The sequence below is a fragment of the Furipterus horrens genome, unplaced genomic scaffold, assembly GCF_987537825.1.
Source record: "Furipterus horrens unplaced genomic scaffold, mFurHor1.1.pri manual_scaffold_7, whole genome shotgun sequence".
Classification (NCBI taxonomy): domain Eukaryota; kingdom Metazoa; phylum Chordata; class Mammalia; order Chiroptera; family Furipteridae; genus Furipterus; species Furipterus horrens.
Genome location: NW_028327177.1, coordinates 53,368,247 through 53,389,975, shown reverse-complemented (window position 1 = coordinate 53,389,975; position 21,729 = coordinate 53,368,247). Strand labels below are relative to the sequence as shown.

General features: G+C 35.8%; 1 protein-coding gene across 1 annotated transcript in view; it reads left to right on the top strand.

Annotated features, from left to right (window-relative positions):
• The window catches only part of SNTG1 (syntrophin gamma 1), an 850,024-nt gene that overhangs the window by 774,907 nt on the left and 53,388 nt on the right, over positions 1–21,729 (top strand). Inside the window, exons 16-17 of the mRNA XM_090283711.1 lie at positions 1,327–1,479; positions 6,012–6,104. Coding sequence (XP_090139837.1) covers positions 1,327–1,479; positions 6,012–6,104 — 246 coding nt within the window. The remainder of the gene's footprint in view (positions 1–1,326; positions 1,480–6,011; positions 6,105–21,729) is intronic.

Below are 21,729 nucleotides of genomic sequence, written 5' to 3'. Positions count from 1 at the left end.
AATAACTTTATGCATAATGATGGAATGACTTCTTAAATCATGACAAGTTCAAGTAAAAGAAGCAGTAGTAAACATAATAGTAAGAATCAATAGTTTAGACATATAGTTTATAAATTTAAATTTAATGTAATATAAAAATTATATCATTCATTTGTCTTTTTTATCATTTCCATTTTTAATTTCCAAAATGCCAGTAACTTGAAGAAAATAAGCTATTATGTGGTAATGATAATTGTATCCAGAAAGATGAGAAAAAAGTGACTTGCCATATTAGCAAATATTGGACTACATAACTGTAATGTGAAGGAGAGAAGAAATTATACCTATATATGCAGAAACTTGCCATAGGAATAACTTACCAATATTTGGAAACTTTTTCTGCCTTTAGTTTTATATATTTTAAGTATAATAGAAAATTTATGACCAGTGATATTAACATGGTCAATAATTATTCTAAATAGATGGTTTATATTTTAAAATAAAAACACACTTTGCTTATACCTGTTGACACCTGAATACATTTTAAAAATGTGTAATTATTAGCAAACACATTTGTAATATCAGTTTTTTCTGTGTAATATTGTTTTATAAATCTAAATCATGTCCCAGAAAGGGCAGTATTGGATTATCAGTCTGCAGAAAGTATACAGGATACTTGGAAGAAATCTTAAAGACTAGATTATACTTCTGAAAAAGAAGTCATAAATGAGAAAAATACACAAATGTATGCTTAGCTAGTGCTTTTTTATCATTTTTAAACGATACTTTCCAATGAGCAAAAAGTATTCTGTAGTCTATTATTTCTCTTGGAACCAAACTCACACTGTATTTAATTTCATTATCTTGATAGCTCTGTACAAAGAAAATAAAGGAAGGGGGAGGTTGTGTGTTATCCCTTTGTACACAGTAAGAAATGTTGCTAGTAAAAGTTGAAGCCAGAAATTCTAACTTCCATTTTATGGACCTGCTTCAATGTCAATACAGCAAAGAAATGTGTTAGTCATGGACTTAAAGACCTTGAATTTTGGCTGCAGTGACCCTTTTTAAATTAAATTTACTAGGGTTACATTGTTTAACAAAGTTATATAGATTTCAAGTATACAATATTATAATACATCCTCTGTATATTGTCTGTATACTCATCACCCAAAGTTTAGTCTCCTTTAGAGCAATGATTATTTTTAATGAAGTTTTAATGATATCATAAAATGTAATCTTTATGACTGGCATCTCCACCATCCATTAATTGACATTGGTTTAAAGTATGACTGTGTTAGCAATATGAATTGATGTATGCCAGCCTGTGTAACTTCAGGTTTTCATCAGGACAGTGACCTGCTGGACCGGCGGAAATACTGTTTCACTGTGCAGTCCGAGACTGGAGAGGACCTCTACTTCTCTGTGGAGTTAGACTGTGACCTCGCCCAATGGGAAAGAGCCTTCCAAACAGCAACCTTTCTGGAAGTGGAAAGGATACAGGTGAGAGTCTGTGCAATTTGAGAGTCTGCAATTTTAGGATCAGTGATTCATACAGACGCATGCCCAGTTGCCTAGAGTTCTCATATAAATTCAAATTAGTACAAAAATACAGTTCTCTGAGTCTTGACCTCCTTCTCAAATACATTCGATAATTAGCCATTGTGATTAAACAAATAGTAATGCAGCTTTGAAAAACATTTTAATTTTTCTGCAGTTTGATCTCTCTAGGCTATTTCTTACCACTCACCAAATATATATTGGTATTTTAATTAGACTCAGCTCTACTTTAAAATCAAAGATAAAAATGTCCTGATTTTAATTAATCCTGTACAAGACTGTGTCCTGTTCTCCAATCATTGCCACTTAATTTTCATATGAATGGCTTCCTTCACTCATAATGCTTTTTCTTACTAGAAAGCCATCACTGCACTTCTACCCTTTACAACTAAATGCAGATTGAAACTTTTTTCATGAATCATATTGTCTATGAAGCTTTTTCCTGATTTCCAGTCTACTCTGCCCACTCAATACTACTACTCCACCCATAACAATTTTGTTCAAACTCTCCCACTTATGAACACCAATGTTACTCTCTTTTGTCATCAGGATTATTTTATTAGATCTGCTCACACTATCTTGTATTGGAGTGATGTGTGCTTGGCATTGCTCACACTGAATTATAGTTTTCTTGGTATTATTTTATTCATTTAGTTACTGAAGTACCGTACATTTTGTATATCACAAGTATTCAAAAAATAAATATTAAACTTTATTTCTTAAGTATAAAGTTATGTCTAATCAAACTTTATAGAACTTTCAGCCTCTCCAATTCTTAGAACCATGAAATGTAACAGGCTACCAAATATTTGCTCTGCCACTTACTGCTAACAGAGATGTATGCAAACTGAACAGTTACGGTGCACATACCACATGTAAATGGATTCAGAGCTAAGACCTAAATAAACACAACAGTAAATATTTACTTTTGAAAACAAATATATGATGATAGTGATATAACATAGAATCATTCTGGAATGCTTGTCTACAATAGGAGACTTGGATGCATTTTTTTTTAATAAGTTAAACTGATTTGTAATATCTATTAATTTTTTTCTGATTATAATTCTATATTCAGCACATCAAGTTGCACAAGATTGACATGACAATCAGAAGAAGAGAACAGGGAGAAGACTTAAATTTCATTGGTTTCATTTCTCATTTGATGTTTTCAAATAGCTCTGCTCATCTGCATATAACCAAAAATGTTTAAATAACTGAGAAATATTTTAACAATTTAACTGGATAGAACCTCAATACAGAAAATAGAAACTTTAATATTATAAATAGAAAAACTATCTTAATTATTATTTTATTTCAAGTATAAACATCTAAGACCTTTCTGAGCTTAAATATGCTACTTTATTAAGAGTTGACATCTTAAATTTTAAATTTATACTGATATTTTTAGATGTTTCTAATTATTTCCCTAGCATATCACACTTTACTTGGAAACAACTACATGCTGTTTTCAACTTGTTAGTCTCTCAATTTAATATTTCATTTTAAGTCTCCTGATGTTTAGAAATGAGAAAAATGAAATCATGTTGTTTCATTGTATATCAATATTGTTTCTTTCTTTCTTTTTTTTAAAATCTGGGCTTCGTATTCTGTAAGCTGATGTGTTGAACAATGCATTTCTTTGGGCTATCACCTTACTTATTCAAAATACCAATTTATAATGCAAATAGTAATTAAAAATAAAATATATATTGCTTTTTAAGCTTTAGATTTCTAAGTTTATTTTATAATTTCACAGTCATAAATTTTCTACAAAAATATAACAATATTTTATATTGATTATTGTATCAGAAATCAGTAGTCAATGACTCAATACTTGGTAGTATAATTTTCAATATTTAAATATGTGAATATATTTACATGAAAAACATTGCAATTTTCCTTCTGTGTTCACAATAGTCCTACTATCATTAAATTTGATAAAGAAATAGCACTGTCTGGTATCGCTCAGTTGGCTGGGCATCACTCCAGAAAGCAAAAGGTCACCAGTTCAATTCCCGGTCAGGGCACTTGTCTGGACTGTAGGTTCAGTCCCTGATCAGTGTGCATATGAGAGGCAACCAACAGATGTTTCTCTGTCACATTGATGTTTCTCTCCCTCTTTTCCTCCCTCCCTTCCCCTATCTCTTAAATTAAATTAAAAAAATATTGATGAAGAAATAAAATAAAGAGGAAACATATGACCTATTGCGAAATAATGGAAACAATGAAAATTATTGAACTGACTAATGCAATTAATAAATTAATAAATAAAATTATTTTTTATTTTGAAATTGGTTGTCATGAATGGGATTGCACTCTAGCATTTCCTAGCATCTAATCTATTTCTTTACCTATTTACACATTTTCTGATCTCTAATCTACTTAATAATAATGTAAATATCAACATATTTATTTTAAGAATAATCCACTGAATGCAAGGCATTTAAAAATATTCTATGTTGTATATTAAATTAACACCTTAAAATTGGAAAATTATAACAAAAAGATAAAATTTTATATAAATAAAATCTTATAATATTTCTCTAGTATTAAAAATACCAAATAAGGCTTAATTCATTTACATTGTGTTTAGTGCCTTGGCTTGTCTAATTTTTAATCAATTTTCCAAGAGTAAGTGAATAGACTAGGAAGAAGTAGATAATTTGTTTGAACTTATACTAATTCAATTTGAAATATATATATAATCTTCTAAAATAGTATTTTTGAGAAAAGGTGTAATACTTACAAAAATTGATTTTCTTTCATTATTAGTATTTCACTCTTTCATATGTGTTTTATCCAGCTATAGGCAGTTAACTGTCATCTAAAAGAACATATTAACAAGTATTTTATGTGTGATGTATCTTCAAATATTGTGTAATAATATAAAATTGTGCAAAAATCTTTCAAAGTGTTTCTAGTTTGAATTTCCCTAAAAAGTATAGTATTTTGCTTTTTTAACTATAATTCAATTTTAAACATAGAAATTCAGCAGCAAATCAAATACTTAATATTAAAACATTAATATATTCATTACATGTTTATTAAGATTATAGATTATAAAATTAAATTTCAGTATGTCTCAATTTATATTATTTTCATTTAATAATTATTGAAACAATGTAATTTAATTTGTACTTATGAACTTAAGACATACATTTAATGTTCTAGAATTTTTAATGTTCCCACCTGACATATTCTTTTTAAATGATAGTACTTGAAAGTAGCAAACAATTATGTCTAAATTGGAGGAAAACTTTAACATTCCCTAATTAGATAATAGTTTTAATGAAGTGGCAATTGGTAGATGCAAGCATGGAACATGCTCATGTATTAAATAAAATCACACCCAAAATGTACATAAACACCTATTAAGTTTGTTTACTAACCTGCTTTTATGAAAAATCTTAATTCCAAATCAATAATATAGCATGGTTATACATTTTCTGTGCAAATTGGGCTTAAACATATGAATATAGAATATAGCTTTTTGGTGAAGACAAAAAGTATTTTTTCACCATTATAGTGAGAATGTGATTTATTCAATGTAATTTTATATACAGTATTACAAAAACCAAAATGATGTAAGGATTGGTTTTGAGAATTTGCTTAAGATCATTTTCTCTCTTTCTCCCTCCTTTTCTTCCTCCTTGCTTAATTAAAATTATTATTTTTTATTTAAATCCCACTACAGTTTCCAACTGAATGCAAATTAAACTGGCCTATAGATATAAAAATTCACCATGTTGCATATAAGCACCAAGTATTTATTTCATATATGTTATTCTTATATTTCAGTATATAAATTTTATTAGTTTTTCCAAAATTTCATATAGGTAAAATTATAATTTAATCTGTTTCAATGTGAAAAGTCTTTAATTGTTGATTTATGAAAAAATCAATATGTTTATGCAAATAATAACCAGTAGTAAGTGTCTTTGGGAAATATTGTGCCATATGGGTGAACATATAAAGAGGTTTAAGGTCAAGATTGTTTTTGCCTTACAGAATCTATTTGTGCTTCTGAGAGTTATCTTTTAAAAACATGCCAAAAAATTTGAGTAATACTTTAATCTTTAATAATTCATTTTTGGTTTAATGGAAATGTAGTGATATTTAGCTGGAGGACCTAACAGCTTTCGTAATCTTGCCTACACCTAAAACATTTTGTACCTATTTTATTGCCAATATATCAGAGGAGCCTGCATTGTACAAGATAAAAACAGTTCTTTAAAAAAGATCAGAAACTTGGCCTTGCATACCCTTGGAAGGTCAAAAACAACTTGGCTTCTGTTTTATTAATATTAATATGTTGGAAATACTATCTTCCTTAAACAATCATTGCTGTTATTGTTAGCTATAAGTAAGAACTTATTACAGAAGCTTTCACACAGTCTTGGATAAATATTAGCTATTAATATTGATATTAGATCAATCACATAAAAAATAACTGTGTTTTCTATTTCATCTAGTGCAAGACATATGCATGTGTACTAGAAAGTCATCTAATGGGACTCACAATTGACTTTAGCACAGGATTTATCTGCTTTGATGCTGCAACAAAGGTAATGTGTTTGGGTCTTCTCTGAGAAATGTGCTCTGAATATTCTGATTTAAGACTGATTGATATAATTTCAAACTTCTGTCAGCTTTTTAATTTGTTATCATGTGTCAAATTTAATATTCTCATTTTTGTTAATAGAAGTTAAATTATACTTTAGTCTGTTTATAGAAAACAAAAGTTTAAACTTATGGTATAACAAATGTGTTTTCATAAAACTTAGAACAATATAAACTTAATATATATATGAGAGGGGACACAAAAACAGAATTTATTTCTTAAAAATCGTGTATTTATTCTTACATGTTTAAACTTTAGTCACCTTCAAAGTACTGTCCATTTGATGCAATATACCTATTGAGATGTTTTTTCTACTGCTCCAAATAGTTTTGAACTTGTCAATTTTGATGTCTTTTAGTGCTTCTGCCATTTTTTGTTTCACCTTCTCCACATCAGCAAAATATTTCCCTTTGAGGGCTTTTTTTCATCTGAGGAAACATAAAAATGTCACTCAGGTGACATTGGGTGAATATAGAGGGTAGGGCACAGGGGTCATTCCTTTTTTGGTCATAAACTGCTGAACACTCAGCAAGGTGTGGGCAGGTACACTTGTAAACCACCCATCTTGAAAGAGCCTTCAAAAAAAAAATCACTGAAACCAAATGCAGCCTTTAACAATGCCAGTTGGTACACTGGTACAGATGGGTTCCTAGAATACTCACCTTAAGGAAAAGCATGTACTTCAAGGGGCCCACCCTCCAGAAAATAATTTTGTTTATGGGAGTTCCCCCTCATCTATATTTATTTTCCTCTTTTGCTAAAGGTATGACCTTATATTGAGGGGAGATTTTCTTTCTCAAAAACATTTTTTTAAACAAAATGTTTTTCTTTTTATTATTTGCTCTATCAGCATCTCTAATATCAAAATGGAAAAAAATACTTTTTAGTTTTATAGGTAATATGTTAGAATTATAGAATGAAGGAATTTGAGTATTTGAAGTTTCTAGCCAGAGAGTATAATTCTTGTAAATATTTAACTTAATAAGGTCTTGTACAGTCTGATTCGGTACCCTTTCCATAAAGGTTATGTCCCTGAGAGTTATGTATACTGATGATGGACACTTTCTCAGCCAGTCATATCTAAAAAAATTTTAAAGCTCAACTAACCCCCTGCCAACCACTAATTTCATTCCAGTACTGGAGTCACTGCTGAAACTTGTGACTTGAGGCTCTGGTACCCACAGAAGCCATTTTCTTTCACCGATAAGGACATCATTTCTTTAGATTCACCCCACTTTCTCCTTTATCCAAGTGTGGTCTAAGGAATAAACTGATATATTCCTCCTCACTAATTTGAAGGATTAATGTTAATTATTTACTGGGAAACATATTTTAACTAGAAATTAAGCCTCGTACAGTATTTTCAGAAACAAATGCAAATAAAATGAGATAGCAATATAAATATGTGAGAAAGGCAGAGTGTACAGACAGTAGGGTTGTTTTGATCTTGGGAAAATTGGAGTCTAGTGGCACAACCAGTTGTTCACAGCCAATTAGTATGTGGGTTGGTGTTTGGAGATCTTATAATTTTTTGTAACTAAGCAACCAAAATTGTCACAGAAAATCTCATGTTATTTAAGGTTGGTCAATGTTTCTTTTTATTTTGACATTGTAAAATTAATAAATAGCATACATATGCTGGTCAGATTTGATTGTCCAGTGTGTTGCCTTTGCATAATGCCAAAAATTCTGTGATTATGGAATTTCAGATGCCAGCAGCTCCTATGATAAATGAAACACAATAGAGAGCCCAGAAATAAACTCTGGTCTATATGGTCCACTAATACTTGACAAAGGGGGAAGTGAAGTGAAAGACGCTCTTCAACAAATGGTTCTGGGAGAACTGGACAGAGACATGCAAAAAAATTAAGCTAGACCACCAACTTACACCATACATCAGAATAAATTCAAGACAGATAAAGGGCTTAAATGTAAACCATTACACCATAAAAATCCTAGAGGAAAACATAAGCAAGAATATTTAAGATATCCCATGTAGCAAATATTTTCACTGATATATCTCCTAGGGCAAAAGAAATAAAGGAAAGAATAAACAGATGGGAGTACATCAAACTAAAAAGTTTCTGCTCAGCAAAAGAAAACATCAGCAAGATGAAAAGGAAACCAACCATATGGAAAAACATATTTGCCAATGATACATCAGATAAGGGATTGACCTCCAAAATATATAAAGAACTTAAATGACTCAATGCCAAGAAGACAGATAATCCAATTAAAAATGGACAACGGACCTGAACAAACACTTCTCCAAAGAAGACATAGAGAGGGCCCATAGACATATGAAAGGATGCTCAACATCACTAGCCATTAGAGAGGCAAATTAAAACCACAATGAGATACCACCTAACATTGGTGAGAGTGGCCATCATGAGCAAATCAACAAACAAGAAGTGCTGGTGAGGATGTGGAGAAAAGGGAACCCTGATGGACTGTTGGTTGGAATGCAGACTGGTGCAGCCACTATGAAAAACAGTATAGAATTTCCTCAAAAAACTAAAGATGAAACTGCCTTTTGATCAAGCAATTCCATTGCTAGGTTTATACTCAAAGAATCCTGAAACACCAATTCAGAAGAACCTATGCACCCCTATGTTCATAGCAGCACTATTTACATTAGCCAAGTGCTGGAAAAAGCCTAAGTGCTCATCTGTAGATGAGTGGATCAAAAAACTGTGGTATATTTTCACAATGGAATACTATGCAGCAGAAAGAAAGAAGGAACTCCTACCATTTGCAACAACATGGAACTGGAGAGGATTATGCATAATGAAATAAGCTAGGCAACAAAAGACAAATACCATGATATCATCTAATACAGGAAACTAATGAACAACACAAATAAGTGAGCAAAATTGAACCATTGGCATGTACACAAGGAGCAGACTGACAGTGACCAGGGGGTGGGGAGGGAGAGAAGTGGGGTAAGAAAGGGAAGGGTCTAGTCAAGAAACTTGTATTAATGACCCATGAAAATGGGCAACAGGGTGGGGATTAACTGAGGGAGAAAGGGTAGGTGGGTAGGGGAGAACAATGGGGGAAAAAGGGGAACAACTGTATTAGAAAAACAACAAATAAATTTAAAAAATAACTCATGAGGCATAAAACTTTTCATATGACTAAAGTCTCTCTCCCTCTCTCTGTCTCTCTCTCTCTATACATACACACACACACACACACACACACATATATATATATATATATACAGAAACAATATTTTTTAAAATCAAGCCAGTTTAATTAATTTACTCATTTAATTACTAATTAATCAGGTTCATATATATTTAATTAAAAATAATAAGTAATTAAAAATAAATTAATATAATTAGAAAAAATAGTTGAAGACTGATTACAAAAAAAAAGGAAATATTATTGCCACAACTGTCACAAAGCCCTATCACATGGTAAAAAAATAAATCTTATACTAGTAGAGAAGAGGGAAACACGATTCATCTGAACATATTTCTGAAAGCCTGAATCTTTCTGAGTTTCTCTTTAAGGCTGCTATAATCCCAGTCTGGTCAGAGTTCTTTGTGTGTAAGGAAGAAAATAATGATATGGATGCCCTACATAACATGTGTATATCTTCTTCCCTGGGTGTGCTGGGCAGAGGGATTAGTCAGGAGAAGCTAAGCAAATTGGCATGATGCCATCTATGGCAAACTATTAAGTAGGAAATGATATCTTAGTCAATACAAGTTTGATACACAGGGAAAACCAAAGACCTTCAGGAGTAGGAATCACTATTCTTCCATTTCTGACTGTTGTTGGCAGTACCTAACTTCAAGGCAATTAGATATTTGGGAGGTATGGTAAAGCATCTACGCACATTATAATTTAGACAGTATCATTGCTAAAACTGTGACACCTGGAGCATGAAAGGGAGAGCTATTAATAATTATGCCAGAACAACCGTCAGAAACCAAGAGAGCCATGGGCAAACCAGTGCACTGACCTTACTGCAAAAAGGTTGTGTCACCACATGGAGTGAGCCCATAATAAGTTATTTTTAAATACAAAAAAGGCCATTGTTACATATAAATTAAAATATATTTCATTCTAGTAATGTATTAAAATAATTTAATAACATTTAGTTATTTTTTTCTTTATCTGCACGTGGAAAGAATCCTTAAGAATGTATTCTGCAGATTTTTAAAATGTTAGAAATCTAGAGATTATGGCAACAATACTACTCATACTCTTTAGCTGTACATATTTTGTCTTTCTGCTCTGCATCTTGATCAGGCTTTGATGTGATGTGCAAACAAACTGAAGGTGTTATGATAAAGTACAGATTCCAGGAAGGGGGAGATTGGTGTTCTAAGTGGCTAATTGACTCCATATGAAGCAACTACTATAGTGTTTTCACATCAGCAGAGGAGAGAATCAACACATTAATATATTTTTAAAAACTTTTTTTTTAGTTTTTACAAGAAAATTTGAAAAAACAAGATACACAATAATGAAAAGTTAATCTAAAAGACCAAATCAGGAACTCTTATGGCACGCAGAGAATGAGAGTCAGCGTGATTTTAGATTGTATTAAAATGCTGCAGTTTTGGAAGCAGTGAGGTGCCTGGAAATGTCAAGCTGATTCTCATTACTTATTACTTGTGCATAAAAATCCCCAGGGAAAAGCATTTTCCTGAATTTCCCAGAGAGTACACATCATACTAAATAACACTGTATCCCACAAACTTCACTTTATATTAGCAACATGGCAATAGGCTATACATTCTTCTTTTTCCCTTAGTGTTGCTGGGGTGACTCCCTCAGAAGTTCATTGTCATATACAACACAGCTTATTCTTTGTAATCTTCATTTTTATGAAAAATCAGTCTTTTCAGTGTTAGAGAAGAGTTTCCTCATTAATGTGTCAAAGTATGATATCGCAATACTTACATGAGGTCTGTCCAGAAGGTAACCAACCATGCAATCTGAAAAACAGACATTTATTGAAGAAGATAGAAGATACAAGAAACATTGTACATATGATAATGATGTATCAGTCCCCTTCAAAGTAGACACCTTGGGACCTCACACAGTTCTCCCAACTGCCATCAGTTGCCCCATTATATTTTGCTGAATTTCATTGATGGTCTGAAATCTCTTCCTTTTAAAAGGTACTTTTAGTTTTGGGAAATGCCAGAAGTCACAGGACATCAAATATGGGCTGTCAAGGAGGCTGAGTCACCTGGGAGAGTTGATGTTTTGCAAAAAAATTCTGCATAAGACATGGTGGGTCAGTGGGCATGTTGTCGTGATGAAGCTGCTAATCACCAGTTGCCCATAGTTGCATCCTTCTGAATTACCCAAATAGTTTCTGTGGAGGAATGTTCAAGCTTAAGAGAGATTAGATACAGATCCATGGCTCTACTTGCTCAATCATTTTGAATGTGATGGCCACACAGTACGCCTGCTCACTCAACAGTGTCTACCACCCCCACTGGCTAATACAGTGAAGTCATCATTTTTCACACATGTGCATTCCAGTCCACTCTCCTTGGCTGCCAGGTTACATCCAAATCACACAAACTATTCTTGTTATATTAACAATGACTAGACTTTTCCGCTACCTTGTGTAATTTTCATATTTTAGAGTACAGATGTGTTGTCATTTTACTCTTTAAACATGTATATGAGCATAATTAATTATAACTATTCATTTCCATGTATACAAAAACATTAGTAGTAATAGTTTTAAATAAATATTTATTGAAAATGTGTTGTCTAAAGAGGGACACAGAAGGGGTATATATGTCAGTCTTGGGTGTTTAAGGAAGGCTTCATAGAAATTGAGACACCAAGGGTAAGATTATCCAGAAAAAAATCTTTCAGTAAGGAAGGACATCTAATTTGATGGCAGAGGAGATGAGAGATCAAGTTTGTGGGTAACTGAGAGCCAGATTTAAAAAGGGGGCCAAGTAAAGAATTTGGATTTGATCCTAAGAAAAGAAGAATACCTTTGAAGGGACTGAGACATAAAAAGGAAATGATCAAATATGTATTTGACTAAACAAAACTAGTAGGACAGTGTATGGCTGAGGTTGAGAGAACTGGGACAAACTCCAGATTCTAAGTTCTTAAAATTTGTCCACCACTGGGCATCTATCACTCTGATATTTCTGAGAAAACAATATCCATGATAGATGAAGTCAAATAAATTCATTGTTACAAATTGAGCATGAAAATAACCACATTGTAGGTTTAGTGTCGCTGGTTCGATCTTCCAGTCAGGGCACATCAGAGAAGGAAAACTCTGACTCCAAAAAACCTCCGCTGCCTTGCGGCATACCTCTTCAGGGGAAAGGCTAAGGGAGTAAACCCCGACAGAAAATCCGGAGCCGGAGTCCCTAAGGCGGTTTGACGTTGTAGTCAACACCGGCAACTCCTGCGGCGCACCTGAAGCCAAGCTGTATTGACTCCGTCTTTCCCTTGGACCCTTCAGCTGCGAAGAGAGGTGGGGTCTGCTGCATGGGCAACAGCAGACCCTCCATATCACCCTGCCCAGGCTCTGTAGCTTCAGCTTCACTGGAGAGGACACTCCAGCGTCATCGCAAGATGTCGATTCAACACGGGAGGAGACAGATACCGTGTCACTCCCGAGTCGGACTGCACAGCCATTCTCGGCGGTGCAGATAGACTCTTAAGAAGCTACACCATCGTCTCTCGAGACGGACGGCTGCCGACGGAGGTTTAGTATGAGTGAAAAATGAGTACAGGAAGGGGAAGGATGACAGCACTGAAGAAAAAAACCTGGGCCACATGGTTCAGTGCCATTGCATGTTTGAATTTAGCTGATTAATACTATGGAAAGATTATTCTAGCCCAAGTGTACAGATTGCATTTATTGGCTGGAGGCAAGACTGAATTAATGAACATCTATGTTTCCCCTTGACAATTTAGGAGAAAAACTTATTTGTTAACTATGAAATTTTGTAGAAAACAAAAACAACAAAATGATGGACAATGCTTTTTATCTATATCAAACAGATAACACCTGAGCTAAAAGGGTTAAAATGAGGATGAAGGCTTTGTAGACCTCCCCATCACTCCCATTCATGCTGAAGCCCAGGGAAGGAGCTCCACTCCAAAGTCTCCATTGGCTATAATTGGTGAACAAGGACTTTACAATGTGTAGATATTATTATTCATATTCTTACTGTTCCTCTGGTAGAGCCTCCAAAACCATTTGTTCCTCAAAATTGTTATTGCCTGATAGTTTTTTGAAAATTATTTAAATAGTTAAATTTGATAAATGCTAAGAGAGCATTTCTTAAAATCTTCTTTAATTAAATGCTTTTTATTTCAGTATATCTAAAAACAAAATATGAAAAATATTTTTGAAGTCATGATAGGAAAATAAATCTATGAGAATAATAAATTATTAAGTACATTTTAAGTATATTAGAAGCTATTATAACACTGTAGAATACAATCTCTGGTGATTTGTATCTGACACCTGTTTTTGACTAACTTTTGGCATCTGAATCCAAAAATAACCCATTTTTCTCTTTCACATCAACTTTTTAAGGGACAGAATACCCTCCTTTTGTCCCAAATATTATACACAATGTACATACAAAGGGAAATCAAGAAAAAATTACCTGAATATACTGTTTATTTAGAGTTATTTTATTCATAAAAAGACTATATATTGTTACTTTAAATCAAATTGTGTACAAGTAGTAAAGTTCTGCTACCAAACATACATATTAAAGTATTTTGTCTTTTCAAACAACAGACTAGGAAGTGCCAGAATAAGATACTTGAAACAGTCTCCTTCAGTTGGCAAAGCTTTATCAAATTGCTTCATGAGACCCAGTTTTATGTGCAGAGGTGGGAATATAATGTTCTTCCTGTCAACAAGTGGCTCATGTAGAATGTTTGGATCACCAGGTTTGAGGTCAGATCTTGAGGCCAATTTGACTCCACCTAATGCCTCTCATGAGCTCTGCTGTCCCACATACAGAGAAAACAGGGATACTTGGTGTATCCATGTTGCTGACCAAGAAGGAAGCAGACCATTTGAAGGTCAACACAGATGATCCAGTTGTGCTTGTGATATTGCAACAGATCAATGAGCCTCTTTGTGTCTTCATATTCTTCCCAAAAACAAAGTGAATGGCCAATTGGGACTGCACCAAATATAATTGCCATTGTGGAGGAGGACACACTTTAAGCTCCGTTTTGAGCTGTCAATGAACAATTGCCATTCAGTTGCATTCTGCATAAGAATTCAGAATTCCTCCATTAAACCACATATGTTATGGCAATACACAAAGCCACCATCACTTCAAAAGTACTGTAGAAGTGCACTTTCTCTTGATCAAAAGTAGGATACCTTTGCTCCTTTTTCAAGCAAGTTTTTCTCATAGAGTCTTGATGCTAGGAGCTCTGGAGCCTTTTTGGATAGTCCCAAATCATGTGCCAAATCATTCAACTCATGCTGATAAAATCTCTTATGAACTGAGTCAGCTTCAATTTCAAAATCTTCATCATTGCTGTCACTTTGTTCTTCACCATACTCCTGTTTTTTGAAAGAGGGTCGTCGTCGGCAGCCGTCCATCTCGAGAGACGATGGCGTAGCTTCCTGAGAGTCTATCTGCACCGCCGAGAATGGCTGTGCAGTCCGATTCGGGAGTGACAATCCCTGCCGCACTTGGTACAGGTGAAGGCAGATGGCCGTTGTTGCTGCTGTTGATGCTGCTTCCGCCTCGATCTTTTCTGGACCGCCTCCTCCTTGCGCGCAGCCTCTGCATGTGACGTACCTTGCCTGACCGCGAGCCTCCAGGCTAGGCGGTCGTCTGCTTGAACTTCCCATGTGTTGAGATTGATGGAGCATTGTGTCATGTCCTTTTTGCAGATGTCTTTGAACCGCAGTTTTGGGCGCCCTGTCATCCTCTTGCCTTCTGCTAGCTCGCCGTAGAGGAGGTCTTTGGGGATATGGCCTGCATCCATTCTTTTGACATGGCCGAGCCACCTGAGGCGTCTCTCGCTAAGAACTGCATGCAAACTGCTCATATTGGCTCGCTTCAGCACCTCGGTGTTGGGGACCTTATCCTGCCAGGCGACATGCAGGACGCGTCGCAGGCACCTCATGTGGAAGCTGTTGAGTTTCCTTTCGTGCCTTGCGTAGGTGGTCCACGTCTCGCTGCCATAGAGGAGAGTGCTGAGTACGCAGGCTTGGTAGATGCGCAGTCTGGTTTTCTCAGTGAGGCTGGAATTGTTCCACGCTCGCCGGTTCAGTCTGGCCATAACTGTGGCTGCCCTGGCGATTCTCCGGTTGACCTCCAAGTCGACTGACAGAGAGCTCGAGATGGTGGACCCGAGGTAAGTGAAGTCGTTGACAACCTCCAGGGTGTATCCGTCGATGGTGATGCACACGGACCATGCCCTCGTGGTAAGCAAGGTGCGCATAATGCCGAAGAGGTTGCACCACTCCAAGATGAAGGGTCGCCCACGCATCAACACCAGTTGTGCCAGCAACCCAGTTAAGACCCAGCAATTCATCAACAAGATGGAAGATGCACTCGGCGAGGGAGTGGTGGCAGATGACATTATCGAATCCAATTGGCCACGTCTCCGCGACGCCATATACAACTCCGCCATTATTGCTTACGGGAAGAAAGAGCGGAAGAACGCTGACTGGTACGAGGCTCACTGGGAAGAAATGGAACCCGTGATCGAGGCTAAGAGGAAGGCCCTACTGGCTTACAAGGCCACACCCACTCCCAGTACACTTCAAGCTCTACGGGCTGCCAGGAACAAAGTCCAGAAGACCGCCCGCCACTGTGCCAACACCTATTGGCTAAACCTGTGCAGAAGCATTCAGGAAGCCGCCGATATAGGCAACGCACGAGGAATGTATGAGGATATCAAGAAGGCAACAGGCCCAATCCCCTCCAAGATCGCCCCCCTTAAGTCTAAGACAGGTGAGGTCATCACTGACCAGGAACAGCAAATGCGGCGGTAGACCGAGCACTACCTCGAGCTGTACGCAACGAAGAACACCGTAACAGACACTGCTCTTAAAGCCATCCCAGACCTACCAGTCATGGAGGAGCTAGACACCCCACCTACTGCGGCAGAGCTCAGCAAAGCCATCGACCGCCTCGCTTGCGGGAAAGCACCAGGAAGCGACGGAATCCCTCCAGAAATCCTAAAGAGCGGGAAACCAGTCCTGCTACAGCCGCTCCACCATCTACTCTGTCTCTGCTGGAAGGAGGGTTACATCCCCCAGGATATGAGAGACGCCAACATTATCACCATGTACAAGAACAAAGGAGACCGCAGCGACTGCAACAACTACCGGGGCATCTCTCTCCTCAGCGTCGTCGGCAAAGTATTCGCCTGGGTCGCTCTTGCCCGCCTGCAGACCCTTGCTTCCCGCGTCTACCCAGAGTCCCAGTGTGGCTTCAGAGCTGGCCGATCAACAGTGGACATGATCTTCTCCCTACGCCAGCTGCAGGAGAAGTGTCACGAGCAGCATAAACCACTCTACCTCGCCTTTATCGACCTCACGAAGGCATTTGATCTGGTCAGTCGAAGCGGACTCTTCAGCTTGCTATGGAAGATTGGCTGTCCACCACATCTGCTTGCTGTGGTCATGTCCTTTCACGACAACATGCACAGCACGGTGTCCTACAACGGCGCAACCTCTGAGGCCTTCCCAGTCAGCAGCGGAGTAAAGCAGGGCTGCGTCCTCGCGCCTACGCTGTTCGGAATCTTCTTCTCCATGCTCCTCCAATACGCCTTTAAGGACTGCAGCGAGGGTGTCTTCATTCACACCAGATCCGATGGCAAGCTCTACAACCTGGCCCGTCTACGAGCCAAGACCAAAGTCAAAGAGGTGCTCATCCGTGAGATGAAAGAGGGTAGTTCAGTGAAAACTGGCACTGGAATTTTATCTGAATGAGGCACTGGGCATATAGCTGATGGTAGACTAAGATACTCTATTTTACATTTATTTTTCTTGTTACATCCTGACGTTTTTACTATACAAAAGTAACAGTCACTTGAATGATGTCTGCGCTCTCGCCAAACCATAGGTATACCAAATGGCAATTTATCACATGTTCCCTTTGTGCACATCTGTAAACTCTTGACACGCTGCTTGCACACCTTGCGAGGGGCCCAAGACTTCTCTTGATCACCCAGTTTTACTGAAAAATATGCAAAATAGGCTTGCCTGAAGAATGTGCTGATGTTTGTCCTCTGACTGGGATTGGTGAAACTGCCACAGTTAGAATAAAATGAATCAGAGTTGTTTAGGCACTTACAACAAGAAATAGCAGATGTAGACATGATCTGAAGGAAAGGAAATAAGGGCATATTAAATTTTAAAAATTAATTCTGCTAACTCCTTATATAAAGACAAGAACTTGGATTACACTTCGGAATACAATTCACTATATAGAGTGACACACAACCTCTCACCACACTGTCTCATGTGTAACAGTAGCCTAGACATGTATGAATTTGTTGCTGGTCTCTAAGGTCATCTCCCACCCCTCCCCACTTGATGGAGGTTTGCTTTCAGCCAACTGGAGAGCACAATCCAGGCTCAATCCAGCCTAGAGTGGTCACATAATGATAGGCTGTTCTGAAAAAACTTGATGTGATAGAAGAAAACTAACAGCAATTTTGAAATCAGCATCCTTATTTACATCTAAAACACCTGAAAAATCAAACTCAACAGGAATTATGTTAAAAATTGTTCCCCTGTGTACTGATATTATGTTTTCTTCTTGTCACCAAAACTTTCAATAAATATAAATTTAAAACATTGTGTGGGGAATTTTTGCAAAATCCATACATGTTCATGGTAGCCTACATGTTAGAAACTTATGTTCTTGGCAATAAAAGACACTCACTTTAACTGAAATAATTTCCTCTTGTTTTCTATATTTTCTCTATAAAATTAGAAGACATTCTGTCCCCAAATAATTGTACTTCAACACTAAATTCATTGTTAATACAATGACCAAAAAATATCTAAATATTTATATTTTATTTATACTGTTTCCAGGACCCTGATATTTAAATCCATCTTCCTTTACAGACTGGCCCCCCAAAAATTTACAAGCAGAAGTTTTCTGTATAGAAATTAAGATTATTAAATAATTGACCACTTCAGAGTATGAGGAACTAATGGTCTCAGATTCCTCAATGTTGTCACAAGACATCATGGATTAGGGAGTTAGGGGTCTTGCTGGATGCAGATTGGTTGGAGGTGAGGTAATAGTAATAACAAATAATTTATTTAGGTCTTGAGGACAGCTCTGTGATCGGTACTGGTGTCCCTCTGCCCAGTCTCATGGGGAAGTAGCCAAAGGATCATTACACTTTAGTGCTCAGGAACTGAATTATAACTTTGCCTACAAGATGTCAGTTTCACATGGCAATTAGTTAGGTCCAGGCTATTGTCTTCTGCTGCCTTGTGGGGCTTTCTGATTATCTGGGGGGAAAGGATATGAATATATATATATATAGAGAGAGAGAGAGAGGGAGAGATTATTTCTACTTCTAGAGCTAGGATTTAAAATTAAATTTAATCAAAGTCATAAGGACTTTGGGTTTCAATATCTTTTCTCTTCAAGGTATATGACCTTCATTACACACATACATTACATGATATGTGTATTTGACTTTTTCTAAAAAAAATATTTATATAATTATATCATAATTATAATGTAAATTCCATAGTTTCACATAGTTCCAACCTCTCAAAATAGAATTAAACCTTTAAAAATATTTTATGCTATTTATTTTATAGTGTTAAATTAGTTCATATCAAAGGTGATTAAAAGCCAAAAAGTAAAATTTGAACTTATTCAAATAACTATCTCCTTGAAATGTCTTCCAATCAGTAGAAATTTTAATTATATATGTTGTTATGATAATATTTATGTAAATAGTATCATATTTCTTCTTACAGTATCTTTTAATCTTTTGTTTTTTAATTGTATAACTTACAACTTCAAAACACAGACAAAGATAGCTATTTGATGGAATTTTTATATTATTTTTCATATAAATTATTTCTTGTTTTTAAGAGAATGAAGAACATTGCATTTTTTTTTTTTTGCACACACAAAAATTCAGGCATTTAGGAAACTATCAGGTAATTTATTTTTAATCCTCAAACATTTCAAAGATCCTCCTAAAGTAGATGTGCAAACGGAAATTATTAACTCAAGTTTTCATGCCAGAATATTAGCTAGCTGTAATACAATAATAAAATCCTGGACATTTTTATTCATTTGCTACAATACAAGGACATTATAAAGTACTGTAGAAATTAACACATTTTATTGCCTATAGTATTTATACTTTGAGTATGTAAAGAACTAAATCAGGTAAGAATAAAAAATTATTCGAAGGTAAAGTAATGAGACATCAAATAATGAGAAGCCTTGGTATTTGCAGTAAAAATGTAGCACTTTACATCAGTTAGCTGAGGCCACAAAATTGCTATGTAACACATGCACAATGGCAACACTTCCCTGGCTTACTGCAGTCAATATTTATTTCTCACATTTCTGTAGAATTTAGGCTATTATTGATCTGAAGAGGGGTCATCAGTGGGTCTGCAGTTTGAATGGTTCCTTCAAGCATCTGCTATTTGTTTCTGCTCTGCTAGTTTCGTATACTTCTTGGAACCAGGTGAGCCCAGGCAGAAGACAACAAGCATAATATGCAAGTTTTTAGCCTTTGCTGTTGTAACAATTGCAAAATCCCATTGGCCAAAGCATGCCATGTGACTGAGGCTACAACCAATTAAAAAGGTGGATCACCCCAGTTCATGCTGGAGGACATCTCACAGTTACACTGCAATAGGCATGGATCTTAGGGATGATGAAAAGTAGGGCTGATATGCCATTAGTGCCAAAGACCATGAAAAGCCACTAACAGATTTTATGCCAGTAACAGAATGCAATCTATAATGACTTTGGCACTCCTGTAGAGAATGCTTCCAAGAAGGAGAAGAGTGAACACTGGGAAGGGAGGAGGTCATTAGAAAACCTGTGGCTAGGAGTAGGGAGCTTTGAGAATGCAGAGTGGCAGAGATTGAGTAATAACGATAAACTCTCAATAGGGCTTGGGGAGAGAAAGGATGGAACTAAGTATGACAATAAAGTTCCTGACCTGAACAACTGTGTAGAAAAGGAGATAAAATAAAAATAAGCGGATTTTCAGGACACTTGTTGAATTAACTGTCATGAAAGTGGCTTTGGAGAGGTCACTGAATTTTTACTATGTTCAATGTATAAATGAGGACACTTTTCCACTTTTCTAGCACCATGTGTCTTACATTAGTTAAATAACTTATTTTTCTTAGAAAAGTACATTCCAGCATACTGTGATATATCAAAAACTCTGATGTTATAAACAGACAAATTATATTGTGGGCTTAAATGCCAAGGTGTAGTTCTAACAGGTTTTCCATATACTATGCAGTACTAAATAATGTATTACTCATCTCAGAATGACTTCTATCTAAAGAGATTCCTGGTTTTGCCCCGGCCAGGGTGGCTCAGTTGGTTAGGGCATTGTCCCAGTAACCAAAAGTTGCCAGTTTGACTCCCTATCAGAACACATACCTAGGTTGCAGGTGTCATTTGCGGTCAGGGTATGTATGCAAGGGAGGCAACTGATGACTCTCTCTCTCTCCCTATTTCCCACATATCAATAAAAACATATTGTCAGGTAAGGATTCTTTTTAAAAAATAAAAAAGAAGAGACTTCCTGGTCTCTAATGTAAACAAGTTTCTGAATGGCCTGATTCACCAGGAAACCAGGTATTTCCAAATTAATTTTTACAGTCCAGCAGGGACCTCCCATATTGATCTAATCTAAAGATATTCATTCATGCATTAGATTTATATATTCCCTCTCTAATCTTGAGTAACTTAGACTCTTATCTTCAACTGCTTGCAATATGATATGGCTTTTTTAACTAAATCAAAATGATTCAATGCAGGAAGATTATGCATCCCAAGATAATCCATTGTATGTTGGTGATTTAATGAATGCAATAGTTTCCCAAGTAATGACTTTTGCATTTGAGTCAAATGTAAACAATCAATTTATTTCTAGAAATACAAATTTCTTTAAGTTGGGGAGTTATTATTATGTTAGAGGGAGAAGAGAATGATTGATTTATACCAACAAAGTTTATAATTAAATTTTAGAAATCAAATTAGTAAATGTGAAGAATAGTGCTGTGTCAAAATAAAGATATGAAGAAACTTATGTGTTAAATTAGCAGTTATTTAATAAAGTGCTCAATCTTTGCCAGTGGAACAGCCTGCAGACAATCTGGAGGGGAATGAAATGGTGATGGCTTATTACATTGCACAGGTATTTTGACTTAGATGAAGCTATTGCAGGAAACTCATTTCTTTTTCTCTCTAGGGCCATTATTATCCATTGAGCAGACAACTATAGTGTATATGATCAAAAGAAATAATTTTAAACCAGTCTATTTGTATAGAGAATTGATAATAAGAATTATAAGTGCAGCTGAATTTTATTGTGTTACCAGA